A 19,846-nucleotide genomic window follows, 5' to 3' on the forward strand; every position below is an offset into this window, starting at 1 on the left:
ATTTAACAGGAAGTGGGGGAATGCCTCTCAGCTCCCCTTAAACAATACTCCAACACCCTCAGTGGATGGTGTCAGTAAGACAAGCTGCAGGAAGGTAAAGGAATATGCAGCGAGGAGGAGAGGCGTTGACACATGTTTTGCATTTGGAGGATTTCACCTCATTATTTTTCCATTAAATCGTTTTTTATATGGTCACAATGACGGTGAGGGGCTGTCCAGATGCTGTCTTCACTATGAGCTCATAGAAAAATGAAAAGGCCAAGAAAAGACCAATGTTGGTGCCAATTTAATGTCTCAAAAGGTCAACAAAAAAGGTGCTAATGAAAAATTCAGTTTATGAAAAAGGAATGGCTTACTGTTTGCTTAAAACTAATGGTCTAATTGATAATAATTAATGAATTATTAAATCATGCAACAGCGACTTTAATAGCTGATTCCCATGTGACAGTCTGATCCAGTGATGTAGCTTAAAAATGGAATATGGAGGGTAAACGGAGGCCTGATGTTTGTTGATCAAATGCTACAACCCCGTTGCAGAAAAAGCTAGTGAATTTGTTTTTTTGTAAGGTATGTTTTGTATTTTATGTTGACTTGCTGACACACAGAGCTCAAGTTAATAAGCTAGCTACAGCTGATAATTAAGTTAAAGCTGTTATTTCAGCTAGCAAAACTGTCCATACAATAATACACATTGTTCCAAGATAACTGTTAATAACTGATAACAAATCTGCCACAACCATTCCTGTAAGGTAATGTAAGATTGATTGGGTGAAACAAATATTGTGTTTTTTTATAACTAACAACAAAAAAATAAAATAACCTCATTAATAAAAATAACCTCATTTATGGATCTTTCCGTTTTCAAACAAAATCGAAGAACATTTTAAAAAGGCTGCTCATTTCATAAGATCTGACCCACCAAACAGCCGGACCAGACCACCAATGGATTGCTCATAAAGTTCACAGAGAGCGCAGAAGAGTCACAGCAGACCAATTAACCTTTCACTCATCCCACTTATCATAAAGGGCCACTTCAGTCATTAGGACAGACAGCACAAGTGATTGAAAATGAAGGACTGTGTGTATAATCTACAGTGGGAAAACACACGCACAAACACATGTACGCAAGGGCACACACACGCACACACACACACACACACACACACACACACACACACACACACACACACACACACACACACACACACACACACACACACACACACACACACACACACACACACACACACACACACACACAGTTTGCTGTCCTATCCTTTGTTCTCTCTGCATTCTCCTGGGTCCCCCATGGTCTGTGACGTGACAAAAATATAATATTTTTCTGTTTTATTCTTCTTGTAGTTTTTCATTTCTTCAGGGAATCTATTTATTATTTAAATATTATTATTTTACTTTCCTCAGATGTCAAGTACTTTACAGATCATCTTTAAAAGTATTCCTTAAATTTTTCCTTTTGAAAATGTTTCTGGTAAGGAAAAATGAAGATGAAGGTGAAGACACTTGATGCTACTGAATATTCTGTTGTTATTGCTTTTAGTGACAAATGTATGGACATACAATCAATTAAAATACAAAAAGCAACCACTAATTAATTCAAGTGCTTCAATTATTCCCAGAGGGATTTAATAGAAGTAGTAGAAGTGTTGTATTGAATAAGTGCAAGTGTAATGAAACTTCACTACCCTGTCTCACAGTCAGAGTAGGCCTAACAGAAAGAGCAAAGCAGCCATTACATTGTTTAGAAGCCTGTGAATATCCGTCATTCCTCTGCTCTACCTTCGCATGATGAACAGTGAGGGTAAATCACGTTGGCTCCCTCTTGGTCTGAAAGCCACCGTCTGCAGCAACGAGGCTAATACAGGTAATTATGTAGGCATGAAAGGCTCCATGGCTTCCTCGATGATGATTGGCATCTTGATGGATGCAGAGGAGGACAGGGTGGGGTGGCGGTGAGTTGTTCTGTGGAACAATGGAGGGAAAGGCAGAACAGTCATGAAAGAGAGCGATATGGACACACACACACACACACACACACACACACACACACACACACACACACACACACACACACACACACACACACACACACACACACACACACGTGTGTCCTTGTGGTCTGACAGAGACCTATGAAGCTGTAAAGGATAGCGTATACGGCAAACTGCCAGGATAATTTATTTGTTTGCACTTGGAGGGCGAGTAGGTGTTTTTATCCAGCAGGCTGCCCCAGGCCATGCACACACCATTGACTAGCTCTGCTTGGAACAGCAAATTAAGCTACTGCATGAAAATTTGCAGTAGTTGAAGCATGCCAAAATAATTAATTTAAGATTGAATTAACCCTGCTTTTGTTATTTTGTGATTTATTCTATTTTATTTATGATATTGTCTGAACGTTTTAAGGATTCCTTGACTTTTCATTGATAGAACAGCAGTACATGTGGAGAGAGGAGATGATATGCAGCAAAGAATCTTTGACTTTAATATCATTCTGAGTTGGGTGTGTATAAAGGAGGTGTACAGTACTTATGTAAAAGGGTTGGTACCTTTTTTTTAAATAACTGTGGAGTGTTATCGGTAGAACCTTAGATAGGAGGTAGCTCCTAACTCCTCATGGTTTGCAGCAAGAGAAAAGGCACAGAATCAGCCTCAAATGATCATGCTGTCTCCCCAGCTCACCCCGCGCATGTGTGTGTGTTTGTGTATAGTCTGCCCTAATCAAAGATAGGAACCACTCAATACGCAAATAACCGATCACCTCTGAGCTTTCCCCAAGGACAGTGTACCACAGAAACTGAATATTGAGCGTCTTGTAATCCACTTTTGTCCGGAATCTAAGGTGTGTTATGTGTTCAGACGGAAGAATGACATTTGTGCTGGAGGCCAAATCAAAGAAAGCAACAGTAATTTGCATATTAAGAGTAGTAATTTGCATTAACCGATGTGTTTAGTTTTTGCCAAAATGAGATTATTATCTGCGAATGGATTTCCAGGTCCATATATTCAGTGAAACATCTGACTATATTATAGGAGACCTTAGGCAGTCTTGTTTTTAAGGAAGAGTCTGTCCTTCTGCCTTTACCGCAGAATGAACCCTTCTGAGAACTACTTAATGGTTCATTGACCATCTGATGGCTTTCCTTCAGGATGGCTTTATATCTTTCACACTGGTCTAACCTCAAACATACACAGTCTCAGCCTTCAGATGGTGATCTCCTGCTGAAATTCATATCTTTTGATTTTCTTACTCCTCCCTTGACCCTGTGTGATGTGTCATTTTCACTTGGAGTTTTGTTTCTTTCTAGAGCTTTCTGTTTAGCTGAAAGCAGCAATATTCCCTAAGGTATCCAGGGAGACTATATTTACTATTTAGCATTTATTCTGTGGTTTTCCTTCTTCTATACAACAATTTACTCTGAGTTGATACCTTATTAATATATTAAAATAACTGACCTTGGGTCTCTTTTATTCTCAAAAATGTTAAGTCATAAGAAATGGAATTGACTTGTTCTTTAAGGGACATATTTCCTAAAACACAAAGCTAGTTCATTAGGAATCCTGTGTCGTTGAACGCAATGTATCACTGCTGCAGCTAGGTGCTTCTTAATCGAAGTTCTGTGAAAAATATCTGCATTATCTCATATTCTGATTGGGTCTATATTTTCCTTGAATTCAACTACAATTATTTTGTTTTCATCCAGGTGTGCGGTGATTTATCCGATTCCCCAGAGCCAGGGCCAGTCACCTGCATGGAGCCCTTCTTGGTGCGAAGGCTGTCTTGCCGGTCGGTCCAGTTGCCCCCTTTGGCCTTTAGACTGGCAGAGCAGTATTATTGTGATCGCAAGCCCGAGTCAGACACAGTCACAGTTCCACCACGGCCCACAACACTGCCGCTACGTACCCCGCCACTCATCGCCATCACCTCCGCTGAGACCAGCAGGTAGGATTACCTGTGTGTGTGTGTGTGTGTGTGTGTGTGTGTGTGTGTGTGTGTGTGTGTGTGTGTGTGTGTGTGTGTGTGTGTGTGTGTGTGTGTGTGTGTGTGTGTGTGTGTGTGTGTGTGTGTGTGTGTGCGCGTCCTTTCACTACAAAATGTCTTTTAGTGGAATGGGTATTTAGAGTAGGGGTGAGTAGTGTGGAGTGGTTCAATCAATACAGAGGCTGTCTGAATTGACTGAGGACACATCCCTTGCTATGTACCTGACACTGTGCTTACATGTTCAAATGTCTGTTTAAACATGTACTACAAATTGTGTGTAGTTTACATGCTTGCAATCAACAGAACAACATGGTTTGAGATTATGTGCTTGTTTTTCTTCATAAATGTTAACAGCATATACAAATCTGCTTAAAGAGATTCTAAACTTGCAATCTATCACCGTAAACATTTCACCACCTTTATTTCTTGTCTGGAGTTATGGTGTTTTTGCAGGGGACTATTTAAGGTGTGTTCTTACTGCACCAGTATGCAGTATGTAATAGTCTGAATAGTCAGGTGCTCAAAGGCATTGTGACAACCATACTTTCACAAATACATTTAAGACTGGTCAGTTGTGTTAGGGCAGTCTTCATTTTGCTCTTAAACTATTCTAATGCAGGTTACACTGTTTTATAAAAACACAATCATTATATGTTGTCCATCTAACTAATGTCTAATTAACTTTTACATTTTTTATTTAACTTAATTAGAAACAGTTGGCTGCTTAAAAATTAAGGTATGTGTTGGAAAAGAGTTGACAGTGTTGCCTGGGGTGTAGTCGACTAATAACATGCAACCCAATGGTATTTAAATCTCTGACTGGCTACATGCTCTTAGTGTGACTCATCAAATAAATAGGAGAATGTTATTCACCCTTTTAATAGCATGATGCACAAGATAAAAGCAACCTCTTAGAAGAATGCATTAAAGATGTGTCCCTTCTTGTTTTTGAAAAACCTTTTCTAAATGTATTTTCACATATAGCCCTATGGGTTAGATTAATCTACAATACAATTCAGTAGCCTCATATATGTCTTTTATTCATCTTTCTGTTTTAACTGTAGCTATATTCAGTCTTTGTATATGAACTGTTTCTTTAGCATATTATAGGGGCAGAAGACCTTACAGATTCAGTTTCAGAGGCAGTGGAAATGCTTTTATAGACACAGTACAAACAGTGTTTGAGAAATAGTCAGAATTGCGTGTGTACACTCACAGTATCTCACGCTTGGAAAGCTTGACCATACAACAACTGAGAAAAACAATCACACCCTATCCTGAGAAAGCTGCACAATTTATCAGAGAGATTTAAAGTGAAATGAGGTTTGCCAGAGATGGACTCCAAGTCTCCAACATTCTTGACCTCTGATGGGAGACTAGGAAAAAACAATAACCTAGTAAGCAAAAAAAAGCTGTATCAAAGACAGTAGTGCAATGTGGAAGGCTTAGTGTTGTACATGTAAACAGATGGGATTTCACTAGTCAATCAAATGGAAAGTGGTACTCCAATGACTTGTCTTTGATCATGATGGCATGCTTCAAACGGCTCTGTCTGTCACTGATCAGCACCATGCTACCTCCATAACATAGTTCGAGTGCTCGGCATGTGGCAGATGAGAAAGAAATACATCCTCTGTCCCCTCAATGTTCCTGTCTTGTCCCTGTTCTTTCTCTTTTCCTCTCTCTTTAGAGACCAATGAACTGAGGTACAGATTTCTAATATGGACTAGCTTGTTAAAAGGGCTTTAATTAGAGAATATGTTAGAAGGTGTTGCAGGAAGACTTTAAACAAGAAGAAGGTGGTATTGACTTGAAGACTTCTTTAGAGGGAAACAAGAAAAAGCTTATTTAGAGTCACTTAGCTCTGAATTACATTATCAGGCAGATAGAGCAATTCTCATGGCCACTCTGATGCACAGCAGTACAGAAATAGGTTCTCTTGCTTCAGAATTAGTGTTTTCATATCAAAAACCTGTTGATTCCAGCATCATATTCTGTAGTTTTGTGTGTCAACGGCAATATTTCTCAACTGTGTCTTCTGAATCACTGACAGAAACAGCTAACCAATATGATGAAACAAAGTCAATACTGAATAATTTACTCTAAGTCCTTGTGAATGTGATAATGCCATAAAGTCTCAGGCATTAGATGAAGAGACTGCCCTTTCTCTCCGAATAATTATCAGGAAACTTAAATGTGATGTTAAGAAAAGGGCCAATTATTCCCAAGTGTGCACTTCTTCTCCCCTCTTGGAGAACTGTAATATTGGCTGGAGAAGTATGGGGTTATTTGAAGGGAGACAAAGGCAAAACAGTCTCTCTGCAACTTGAGACATAGTTTTTGACGATTTTGAATTGTGTAATTGCTTTTTTATTCAAAAGCTACTTATTTTGTCATGTTACCTTTCAGTATATTGCCCACAGCCTTTATATGTAATATAGAATATGCTCCACAACACTTTAACAATCTTTCAACTGCAAAAACAACCTACCTAGGAAGCAATCAGTCATGTCTCATCATCAAGCAAGATTAACTGCTTTCATAAACCGAAAATACAATGTATATGCAGTTTGAAAAAGACTGAAGTGTAGGAAGAAAATTGGGTGATGTGGAGATTTTAACAGGCCCTACATCTTAACTTTGCTTCAAACTTCATTCATCTATAATTCAGCACAGCGGTGAGGAAGAAATATACAGTTGTAAACCATTAAGGATGAAAAACATGCTGCACAATGTTCCAATTGTAACTTTTTAGAGAATTTAGCGACATTAACTTTGTATGAGGCATAATGTCTGAAGTATTAATCCACGGGCCAAGAAGTAGAACAGAGTAGTGTTTCCATTAGATACTCTCATATTGTTCATACAAAACAATAATTCTGTCCGTTATACAGTTCCAGTGCTGTTGTCTTTGTCTCTCCGCAGTGACTAGCAGGCACTTAGTATGGCGACTTTTGCTGTATCTATAGAAAAGGCAGAGGTTACACATAATTTAATGCCATCAGTGCCTCAAATTCATAAACATTGATAGTGCCAGTAGATGCAAGTCCAAAGAGAGACTGATTGGCTGGTGCTGCAAATAACATTGAACATTTAACTAAATGTTTTGTTCTGTTTACATATATGCATGAAAGTACAGTTAAAGACAAACCCTGTATTTGCATGTCTGACAAGGCTCACAGAGGAACATAAAACATAAGTCAATAACCAACAGATTTTTATAAGCTTATTGATGTGTGAAATTGTTTTAAGATATTCATTTGTAATGTTAATGTCTTGGCCAGTATCAGCAAAAACAAAATGATATCGGTGAGTCAAAAATCAGTACATTAGTACATTGATTTCCCTATACACTTAAATGTTATGTGGATTCTGTCAGGAATCAAATACAAATTCAATTTTTCTTCTCTGTTTATTTTTTTTTTAAACCCATACATGCAGATTATAAATAAGTATGCACCGGTACAACTTTTTTCTCTCCTGATACCAACTCGGACATCTAAATTCAGATACCTCACTTATACCATTATCTATCTTTTAATAAAAAAACCTAGAAACACGTGACTGCAACAAGACATTACATCTTATCTATAGGAAGAGACATTACGCGCCAACTGCAAAATGGATCTATATTCTGGAAGGGTTATACAATTGTGTTGTTTGTACTTACTGTTATGTGAATTTTTCAGGTGTGGCTGACAGTGTTGGGTGTAACGTTACAAAAGCGATGGAGTTACAGTAATGTATTACTTTTTGCTGTAATTTTAGAAAGCTTGTCGACCAAATCATCGTTAACACACCGATGACAAGGTGAGCTAACGTTGCCATAGAGACTCGTTCATATACAGCAGGTTACAGGGCCGTGCAGAGGCTCCACTAACATGTTATTAATAATACACAGCGACGTAATGTTACCGGTATCACATATTATTCAGCCCACTTAAACGGTGCATACGTTTAATTCCAGCATACTGCCATAGATAGCTTTAATTAATGAGCTGCAATAAACTACATTTTAGCATTTAAAGCCCTACTTTTGTGGTAACTCAAAGTAACGCAAAAGTAGTGTAAAGCATTAGAGTACAGAGACAGTAATAATGTAATGTAACTTATTACTTTAAAAAGACAGTAATATGTACTGTATTACATTTTGGAAGTAACTTGCCCAACACTGGTGGCTGATAATCAGTTCTGTTAAATACGTATTGGCACATACAGGGAAACCCTAATTATCTTCAGCATTAATAGTTATCTCATGTTCCCATTAGTGCAATATCACATTCTAATTCACACTGTAAGCAGGAAAGTAAAGAAACATGAGAAAAAATAAAGAACTGCCTGACAGTAAAAAAAAAAAAACTGAAACCGAAGATAATCAATAATATAATGATATTATATTTTTTATCGTGGTGACTGAATCTTCCTTATGGCTTGCAGTTCTCATGCTTTTTTATTACTGACAGTTAGTTTCGAAGAAATAACAAATGAATATGTTTAATCCAGTGGCAAACCTATTTGGATGGTGTGCAAATGTAGAAAGTTGCCCAATCGGTACTCTGTTTCTTAATGTGGACTCCATATGCATGATGATAATTGATTTCCCAGTAACCTTGTTTAGATAGAAATAATCAAACGTAAATTTGATTTGTACACAAATTAGGTTTGAGTTCATCTTTCTGTATGTGCGGTATGCAGTTCTGCTGTTGGATCAGTGTATCCCAGTGGGTAATATGGTTTCCCTTTGTAAGTAAAGGTGCACCAACACAAACTGCTCATGTGTGCATGAAAGGCTTGCCCATATTGCTCTGAGCACTGTCCTGCCACCAGTTCATTTACCTGTCACTTCTGTTCCTAAGTTACCTTGTTTCTGAGATGAAAACATTTCTGTCTTTAAGCAGACACAATTGTAATCCCCTCACTTGCTAGCTACCAGGGTAATGGGCCTGAGCAGCAAGGCATAGAGAGAGCAAATAAAGACATCAGTCTTCCCTGGAAGTGATGACAAACATAAGAGAGTAGGAGAGGATAAGAGTGGCTGGGAGTTTGCACTACCCTCTACCCCACGTACATCACAGGCACAGACATATACTGACCTTTGGTAAAATTCATTCATTTCAAGGTGATCTTTTTTACCTGCACTGTACTTAATGCCTGTTGTCACAGATACCTTCCTAATGTGTCCACTTCTTCAACAAACTGATAATTTTGTGATAACTGATATCTTTATTGGTCTATGTAATAAAAGAGGTTAGGTGTTGTTATGTGATTTGGCCACCTGACTCTCTGCCCACTCCCACCTCCTGCTTTTTACTCCTGGAGGATTTTAGGGGAGGTGCTTTGGGTGGGTCCCTCATGTTTATGTATCACAGTGCTCCCTATATCCCGTCGCAGCCTGTTCTTTGCAGGGGACTTGAGAAGAAGGACAGTATTGGATGTTGTTATGTCCGGATGGTTTTACGCACACCGTGGGTTCAGTTAACAAGAGCCGCAGGGGTTTGCAGCATTTTGCATAATATTGTGGTGACACACCTCCGCCTGTGTGGACTGTCCATGATAGCTTTTACCGTCGCAGCAACAAAAGCACCTTGCTGAGATGGGCGTGAACGGAGAACGCAGGGAACATTTGTAAACCGGACAAAATTGAGTTCCTCCTCACAGCTCTGTGTCTGGGACACTTCTTCCCTCCACACCGTAGTTTTAGGTCTCCCTCGTGATGTGTAAATGGATTAATGTGTGGCTCTGTGCGATGTGTTTCTGCAGGGCACTGAGGATAAAGTTAATGGAGTTTAACTCAATACGTGAACCCCAAAACTCAAACTGGACGGAAATCATCAAGAATAACTGAAAGTTGTCTCGATTACTTATATGTTTGTAATGTTGCATTCGGAGCATTCTTTTGGTTTCTAAAACATACTTTAACTCGGAGTGGTGTTAACCCCCCCACCTCCGACACCCGCCTCCAAGTCATTCAATTTAAATATAAAGTGTTATATTTATTGTACAAAATATTTCCAAAGCAACGTTGCAAGGAGGATGGACCCTGCCTGCGGGAAAGTGGGCACGGCGACGTTGGCCACCGTTGGCGGAACCGGCGTGAGTGCGAAGGCACCTAAACATCTGTGGAGGCAGCAGAACCTGCCCGCGCTCTCTCCGCTCCACCACGCGCTGGTAGTGCGCAAGAACGACCGCGTGAGACAAAGAGGCTTTTCGGACACCGAGAGATACCTCAACCCGAGGAACATGGACCGGACTTACGCCGTGGACACGGGGCACCGACCCGGGCTGAAGAAATCCAGGATGTCGTGGCCGTCGTCGTTTCAAGGTCTTCGACGGTAAGGGCAAAGAGGAAAGCGCTTTTGTTCGTTTTGTGTGTCCTTCTAATTCCTCTCGATGAAGATGGGCGTTGTGTGCATGACTGACGTGCGACAGCGGATAAGTCTTTTGCCTCGATTTGAGTCCTAACTTTGAGGATGTTAAACATTTTTTGCTTTAGCATATGCTTGACCTCTGTAAAAGATCACTTTTTGTATTGCTCTGTCGAAAGCATTTACTATGTAGCGCACACTACTGTGAAAGAAAGAAAGGATGAATAAAGTATATGGTGGGCAAGTCCAAGGTAAAAAAAAGAATGTAATATAGTCTCAAAATGATCGTCACTTTAGAATTGTGTATGCTTTTTCCACACGTATACACATGTCATAACTTAACCTATATCTGTTTTTAGAATAACAGAGTTCAGAGGCATATACAGTTGACTGTAAAAATGAGGTCAGTGAGATGTGTCAGCCCGAAAAGAAGAATATTTAAGACAATGTTCAACAATCAATAGGAGTCTTGGTTAACACAGTTATAATATTGTTTTTATGTTCATATCTGTAGTGAGCACAGTAAGAGATGCACTAGAAGGACAACAGATTCTGATGGAAATGAAAGGTAGGCGTGAACCAGAGGCAGGTCACAGGGATTATTCAGTCCCTTTATACCTTTTTAAAATAGTGTTTTTTGAGGTTAAAGCGATTAATACCACTGAGCTTTGGGATCACTAGGTAGCCTAATGTTTGTCAGTGAAATTACTCTCTGGTGTGTATGAGGGAAAGGGATACAGTACAGGCTTTACATCATCACTAATACAAGATGATCACATTCCCTGAAATTAACTTGCAGTATTCTGACTCACTACAAATGACTACATGGATAATGTTAATGCATGTATGACAAGTGCTGTCTCTTCAGACATTGCTTGCACCTCAGGATTTATCAGAGTTGATACGATACAATGACAGCTGTAATTTTGGCAGCAACAACAGTTTTAGTGAAAGCTGCCTGCATTAAGACAGGAACAAAAGCAGCTTTGCACTCTTGACAGCCCAGCAGTGTGGGGAAATGTTTCTGCTCTAATTACTCACTGGTTCTGGGAATGAAGGAGGAAAAAAAAGACAAACTGAATTGAAATCTGAGAAGGTCACCTCAGCTCCCTGGCTTGAGTGATTGTTGCGGATGTAATCTTATGTCAAACAGCTTGCTGGTTTCTTTCTTTCTTCTTCTTTAAAAAAGTGGTTGTAGATATGAATGATACTTGCCTGCAGGAACAGTCAACTCAAAACTGCACAGTGGCTTGCCTGGTCGACAGACAGAATGGTCCCTGTCACAGTGGCCGAACAACCACATGGATAGGAAGCCAGAGGGAGGGAGGGAGGGAGGGAGCGATGAGAGCACAGATGGAAGTGACATTTTAAAGTGGTGTGCTGGACTAAAACACCCATGCGATGTTAACATTTTTCATTGAATTCATAATGTATTCGAACATTGATTTAGCAGGAAATTTTCATGTAATTCAACCACATTCAAGATGATTCACTTTTCAGATTGCACAATTGGGGTAATTGCACATAGATTATCCCAAAACAAATCAAATTTCGCACAGGAGGCTAATTATGTAAGAGGCACATTTCACTCCAGCACATACTCAGGAACACTAACAGCAGGCGAAATCAAATTTGACCCCTTTTACACCATAACCCAGCACACCATTATTTGCAGTTGGTCGATAGTGTTATTCTTATTTCAATCTCTCCTGCCTTTGGGACTAGCAAACTACTCTGATCATTGTCCACAATAACAAAGCAGGTGATTAGGCGATGCACAGCATATTGCAAGACAATCGGAACAGCAGCTGTTGTGTGAAAGCAGAACAGCTGCAGTCAAAGTGTGTATAGTAAAGGGATGCAGCTCTTTATCAGAGTTACTCGAGTCTTTTCATTTGGTGTAAATAACATTTCACTGAAACCTTAAAAATAGCCCATTGGTAAGATAAGGAAATGACAAATTTGTAACATTTATAATCTTTTGTGTCATAAAATCAACAGTGTTTGGCACATTGCCTGATTGATTGTGATGCTCAAATACCAGAATCTTCCCTCTTGGCATTCATGCATTGGATTTAAAGGCCTTCTGACAGACTTTGCAAGAAAGACAGCTATTTTTTCTCTATACTGAAAACATTTAAGCATTTAAATATAAAGGTGGAGCTTTAGTTTGTGTTCACATTAAGGCTACTAATGTAATTTACTTTTCCAACCAACGAGGGATCAAGTCACGTCTTCTGAAGGACATCTTGGCATGGAAATCATGTTTATGCTGGAAGTTAGATAAACAAGACATATTTACTGAGTGTAACAGACAGATAGAAACAACTTCTTGGGGTATGTCCCCTGTAGGAAAATAATAACATTAGCAAGCTACTTGCTCAACATATACAGCTGATGTCAATGAGGCATACGGAGAGAGACAGCACATCTTTCCCCCAGATGACCATGGATGTGGCTGTGTGTGCCTGGTGTGCCAAGGTCCAGCAGCCCCAAGGTAAAACACATCACCCAAATGTGTCACAATGTAGGCTAGGCCTGGATGCTGCTTAAGGCGTCTGTGAGACCTCAGCATGAATCTGGAGCATCCTTTGACGGGGAGATGGCAAGCTTCCCATTTCTATCCTGCTGCTTGCCTGTCCCTGCCTTTTATCTGTCACTGGAGAGAAAGATCAGGATTTTAGTTGTCTCTGTCAAATTGCAGTTAAGATTTGATGATGCACTGTTTTGAAAAGTGAATACCAAACCAAAAAAGGATAGAACTTGTAAGGAGAGAAGGGATGGAAGGTGCTCCGCTTTGACATTTTGTCTCAGGAGCAGCAGATTGGAAAACGTAGTGGCTCACTCAACACTGTGTTTAACGGCCGTTGATTTTTCATCCGCAAGTTGTCCTCCTACTGTGACTGACTACTGGGACTTGGCAGAGTGAGGTTTTTAGCCAGTACGAAGCATAACCCCCGGCTGTGTCGTTAGATCCTAAGGGTGTTGGTGAGTGAGTCAGAAAACGCTATTTGGTACTTGGCTATTTATATCCACGGCCATACTTGCAGTCGTACTGCATATATTTCTACAGAACTGGCACAATACACATCTACTGTATGGCATGACTCCCAAGCATGTGCCAGAACATGTCAATGGACACATTGTGGACATGCTACCAAACTTTTCATTAACAGAGATCAGCATCAAACACCATGTATCTCGGGTAATGAAAGGGGGTATGAGGCACACTTTGTTTTAAACCTGTGAGATGTTCTTCTGTGGTTACTGTCACAGTATGAAAGGCTGGCAGAGTTGATAATTATGTGAATGTAGCCCCTTGTCTGGGTCTTATTGACCTGTTCATTCAGGCGGAAAAAAGATGATGTATTGGAAAGGTTCTTTACGCAAGTTTTTTGACTTACCTTGGCTTTGAAAGAGGATCAAGTGCAAGTCAGTGATGCAGACAGTTTGAAGGAAGTCAGTTTTAGTCAAGCATGGAGTAAAGCCACAGCTGCTTACGAGAGACAAGAAGTCATTCGTGATTTGGGATTGGGAGGTAGTGCAGCAGCCCTGATCCTTATCAAAACTTCCTGCTTGTTTATAAAAGTATCATGGTTGTACATGTACTATTAATATCAATAATGAAAAGACTTGTATTGAATCCAGAAACTTAATTTTTTTCATATACAGCTATAGATACTGAGTTTCTGCATGAAGTAGGGATTAGATTTTCTTCCCACATCAAGTTTTTGATGCATCTGGGATAGGTTTCCAACATGCATACTTTACTGTACACACCGATGTATGTACATGAGTAGAAGTGGATGTAAAATGGTTATATTCCACTCCCTTTGTGGATGAAATATAACACAAAACACTCATGGGGAAAGCATACAAATCCATGCCACTTGACAGCTACTCAGAAACCATTAGCACGTTATCTGATATCTGGGATAAACGAGGATTTTTTAAATTTTGAATTATTTCTTTTGGGCTCTCAATATGGATGCAGCTATTTATTTTAGCTACAGATAATTTAATGTATACATATTATAATCAGATAACAAACACTTTTCTAGGTTATTAAAAGGACAACAGTAAATACACAAAACAGAAAACAAGACACAATAGACAGCTCTTATATGACTCAGAATCTAAAGTAAACACATACAGCGCACCCTAGTGCCAAAACACAATCTGAGTTTTTCTGAACAATTTGCAACAATGTTTTTTAGTAATTGACTTACACGATTTTGTAAATTTTTTAGTCCTAGACCTAAAGGTTTGAATATGTTAGTAAATGCTGTGGCGATAACAGCATGCTTTGTACATATACAGTACGTTATGGTTGTCTTGTTTATTTTTACAACTGCAGTGAAAATTTAGCAGCCTCTGATGCTTCTTTGTGAAGCGTCCAATGACAAATCTGGCTTAAAGGTTGCTATCAATCTCAGTGTCACATCATATCAAATGGTAGCAGAAATGGCTTTCTGTGTTCTCAAGATACACACAGTGCTCTGATCTTTAAATTACCCAACTTCTACCGTGTGACTACCAAGGGAACAAATACAATCTTGTCTGAGTAAAAGCAGATACTGTTGAACATTTTCATTCCTAACTTTAAAAATGTTTGAAAATTGAGAACATCTCTTGTGGTATATCACTGCTGTAAGACAGGCAAAGTGGGCTGCTTAGGGAACATATTTGTCCAATGCGATAACTGGACAATGTCCAGAAGGAACCACAGGCCAGTGATTATGACTGCCTCTAGGAAAACATTATTGCTCCAGAAGAGTGGAGCTGTGCAGAAATGGTGATATCTCAAATACAATACAGAGCTCCTACAGGGTACTTGAAGCAGGGAGGATTGGCCATATAATTACCAGCAGGAACAGGCTTTTTTTTCATTGCTATCCTCTGGCTTGCCTTTCCTCACTGGTCATCTGCTAGGCTAATAAAATCCATGAAATCCATTTTGAAGGACAGCCTTGAAAAAGGCTACGAGCCAAAGCCTCTCTAGACTGCCTGCTTGATGCTGGGTGATTCCCTGAGCTCTTGGCAGGCTGTGAGGATCACATTACACTCAACAGGAGGATAAAAACTCTGGCTGTGCTAGTGACTGGTCTGGTCTAGAGACTTCTGATAGCTTCGATCGAGATCATACAGACGCATGCATTATTGATTGTTTCTGTCAGGTTAGCTGTATCAAAACTATGGAGAAAACTAATAACAAATGACAGTTGGTCTATGGAAGGACTTTACTCTATTGCATCTGCTTATACTAATAATTGCTAAACTTGTTTTCAAGAAGTCATGAAATATTTGGGCCAATTTAAAGCTGACTGCAACGTAAAACATTGTCTACAGCAGTGGTTCCCAACATGGGGGGCGGGCCCCCCTAGTAGGGCACAGAGTTACTGCAGGGGGGGCGTGAAGTTTGGGAGGTAGTTAACAAACGTTGTTAAATCAGTCAAATCTTTGTTATAATTTTAAAAATATATGAAATTGATTTCTTATTTCTTATTGCTACAGTTATCTTGCACATTTTATCGAACAAACTACATACAAATGGATGTTCTATCCATAAAAAAATATAAAATTATAGTTGGATCTTTGTGTCTTGATATTATTAGCAGAGAAAATGTAATCTTTGTACAATTATATACAATTAATCCTACAAAATGTAAGTCGGAACCGGGTTGGGGGGGCTTGAAAATATTTCCAATTACGCAAGGGGGACCTGACTGAAAAACCACTGGTATACAGTATGCCATAAGAGTAGGGCTGTGTTTCATAAAGATAATAATACTGTTTTAATGGGCTACCTGATTTTCAGTTTTATCTTTATATCCTTCAATGGTTGATTAGTGGGGAATACATTAAAGGACATACTGTATGTGTGTTTTTACCAGTAAGATTGGATAGAAAGATGTTGTGCTGGTGATGAGATTCTTGATAGAGTTATTGGTATTTATTATCAGTATGAGCGGGCAGGAGTGCTATTTCAAAGTTCTGTGCATACCTCTAATTTTTCAATGGCATGCTGATCAAGTAGACCCATTAATGAGCAATGCATTCCCTCCAATCCAGTAATATCACATGTAAACATCCAATTATTGCTCTTTTGGGTTTTACATACTGGCTGCAATAGAGCAATTGGGTTGCAACCAATGGGCCGTCAGCTAATAGTAAGCACCTGCTAAAAGAATTATGCTGACAATAAACATCATGACATTAAGTTGCAGGGTTGCACGAACACAAGAAGCATTTCTAATACTGTAGTGAAGGGAGCTGCTGTCAGTCCCATGCATGGTACTTGGTTTCTCAGATTATTTCCCTCAGCTATTGATTATTCTTTTTTCCCTTTGCCAATTTTCTTTCTTTTCTCTTTCAATCAGTGCATTCTCCTGAGACATATATTCTTTTCCATCTCCTGATCCACTGACGCAAACACAAATACCAGTATTGGTTTAGGCACGTACTGACAACACAAACTCCCATGAATTCATTTTATCCCTCCACCTTCCCTTTTCTGCATCTCTTTTTTTGTCACACTTGTTGTTTCTATCAATGGATCACCATTTCTTTTCAGCAGACTGGTTCTGAATACATGGTGGAAATAATATTTCCTCCATTGCATGAATGGTAGAAAGCAGAAATTGAGGAAAGACTACACCAAATGAGCCTGTTACAGAGTAGGGTTGCTTGATTATGGCAAGAATAATGTTGAATTATTTTGGAAAACATGCTCAACTGAAGACGTGCATAAATAATTTATGGTTCATCATTCTTATTGTGGATTTGCTGTGTTAGAAAAGCAATTTAGCCATGCTTCATATTAAATCAGCTGTTAAAATCAATCCTGCAGGCTCCGAATATAGTTTGTTTTTACATATTTTATTAAATGCTGTCAAAACTTGAATCAAGATTTTTGCTGAACATTATAATGAACAGCACAGAAGTGAATTGTGCATCAGGAGGTTTTTTTTATAGATGTAATCCACTGTTACTGACATGAGTTCAAGATGAAATACTTATTTTACTGCTAATTTACAAGCCTACAGGGTTTGTATCTTCGATATTGAAAACATTTGAGTTGGAGTAGCAGATTGAGACTGTGTCTTATGAGATGATTTCATGTCACTGTGGGGATTTGACTATCTAATAAATCGGCCCAGAACCATTTGCTTATTAACAGCAGATGGATTTTGTAGCAGACCCATGGGAAAGAGTAGAGGGGGCCGGTCTTGATGGCTTCTATTACAGAGCCATTAGTAGAAATGGGTAGCGATCGTTGCATCATCATACAGTAAGAGACCGTAAAGCTGTACATCCAGGTCTGCTTTGGTTATCAACTTGAGAATTTTCACATCATTATTGTAAATGTTGTGTAGACGTGGACTGTAGTTATCTATGCTAGCAACATTTCATTCATAACACCCTTTGTGTAGGATTGAAAGGCGGCTCTGCCGCAGTGGAAGAAAATGTCACAATCCTCGGGAACTTCTAAAGCTACTCCACCTTCCAAGCACACACAGGAGACATATTTCTTATTCATATAATTGAGTTGAGTGTTATTCCTTTAACTCGTCATGAGCATGCAAAATGATGGTCAGTAGGCTATTTCCCTTTTCCCGGTTCCACTACCCATATGTCACATACATTCATGAACAGTACTACTCATACACACCTTGTTATGTCTGTTACTGTTGACCTCTATTAGCCGCTTCTCTCTTCCATCCACTTTGCTCCATACACAGATCCGAGTTTCCGCTAGGATTTTTTCAGCAATAATTTATTTTACCGGACAAACTCGAAATGTACCGGTCACGTTTCAATGACAGATCTTACAAAAGCAACTACAATGTTAACACGTTTTCCCCCCACCCCTCGAAGAGCCTGATTAAGCTCTGGTTCTTCGTAATATATGCCGCTGTACTTGTTGTTGTTGTTGTTGTTGCCGGTTATGCCACAATAAGATAACAACTAGTCAAGCTAGTCAGATTAGCTTCGGCTGCAATGCTAACATCACCCGTTTTATAGCCTACCAAACAACCTTTCATAACAGCATTGTGGTGCCAAACAGCGTCAGTTCAGACTGAACCACATACACAGATGGGGATGGGGGGTATGCATCAGGTGCTCGTGTGACAGTCAGACAGCGAATACTTAACAGCAGCCGCTGCCGTGAGTTAACGGCAGACTAAACGCCGGTGGACGAGCAGCACTGCAGCGGGCGGCAAATGCCGCTGAACCATATTAATAAACAATGAACCACGGCACTCTGGAGAAAAGGATAAGGTTTGAGATGTAGTTCTTTAATTCAGTCTGGCTTCCCATGACAAAAGCAACACGATCATCGACCCGACGCAATCCCGACTGTTGTTGTGAGCGGCGTTAGGGAGAAAATCGGCGAAGTAATTAAGTGGTTCTGCTGCATTTGTTCTAAATGTCTTTTATTTTGTAAAGCACTTTGAATTGCCATGTGTTGAAAAGGCGTTATATAAATAAACTTGCATTGCCGTGCATTAATACTCACTTCTGTCTGGGTTATGACTTTAAATGTCCTTGACAACGATTTGATCAGTCTGAGTCATGCCTTGTGAAGTCTGAATCCAAAGACGAATATTTTGCCATAAATATCATAAATGTCAATGTCACTCCCACAGAAAGTAGGGTCTAAAAACCTTTAAGTAAGGACTGTAGCTTCGACCTTTCACGGACTGTGACAGCTAACAGCACAACTTCAGCAGCTTTTCAGAGTAGACAGAAAACTAGTCCCTACTTGCCAATCTTTTAGAGTGGGAGTAATAAGAATGGAAAAAAACCTGAAGACACCAGTGCAACCGTTAAGACTAAATGTTGACAATCACTTCCTGGCCTTGTACTGTGAATAGGCACAGTACAACTTTAGGGCCAGTTGTATATTAATCAGATTTATTAAGTTTGAAATAGATCTGTCCTGTTTGAGGTGAAATATAATCTGCTTGCAATTTCCCTTAATGCTTTCACGGAAGTTCATGTTGCTCATTTGGGAAATCGTCGCCATAGCTACAGTAGTTTGGGTGTACTGATTTCATTAGTGATGATATCTCATGAGGGTGATTTGAGCAGAGTGTTGGAAAGAGGAATATAGGGAGATTATTTGTGGAGTGTTGAACAATATGACAACATACTTGTCAAAAGTCATTTTTATAAAGATCTTAACGGGGTGCTCACTTAGGAAAAATATGCAACATTTCATATTTAAAGTTACCCTTTGCAGCTTTTGAACACTAGTAGTGCTATGTTGTAGTCGTGTTTTTGCAAGTGGGTTCCTATTGTGTTTGCATTGTTTTAGTGCATGATGGGGAACATGCATGCACATGAGAAAGCAATACACACTCCCTCGCTGTTGCCCAATTTGAATCTTAACGAAAATCGGCCGTGGCTCAAGCGTGCACACTTAGCATTTTGGTGAGACACACTGTTTTTTCACTAATTTTAAATCCATAGAAGA

General features: G+C 39.4%; 1 protein-coding gene across 2 annotated transcripts in view; it reads left to right on the plus strand.

Moving 5' to 3' along the window:
• pde4d (phosphodiesterase 4D, cAMP-specific) overlaps positions 1–19,846 on the plus strand; it is a 153,316-nt gene that overhangs the window by 32,063 nt on the left and 101,407 nt on the right. The window contains exon 3 of one of the 2 annotated variants that reach the window (XM_063896944.1): positions 3,723–3,961. In XM_063896944.1, coding sequence (XP_063753014.1) covers positions 3,723–3,961 — 239 coding nt within the window. Of the gene's footprint in view, positions 1–3,722; positions 3,962–9,970; positions 10,333–19,846 lie in introns of those variants that run through there. The other variant, XM_063896943.1, reaches the window with a different exon arrangement.

This window comes from Eleginops maclovinus, chromosome 12, assembly GCF_036324505.1.
Source record: "Eleginops maclovinus isolate JMC-PN-2008 ecotype Puerto Natales chromosome 12, JC_Emac_rtc_rv5, whole genome shotgun sequence".
Classification (NCBI taxonomy): Eukaryota; Metazoa; Chordata; class Actinopteri; order Perciformes; family Eleginopidae; genus Eleginops; species Eleginops maclovinus.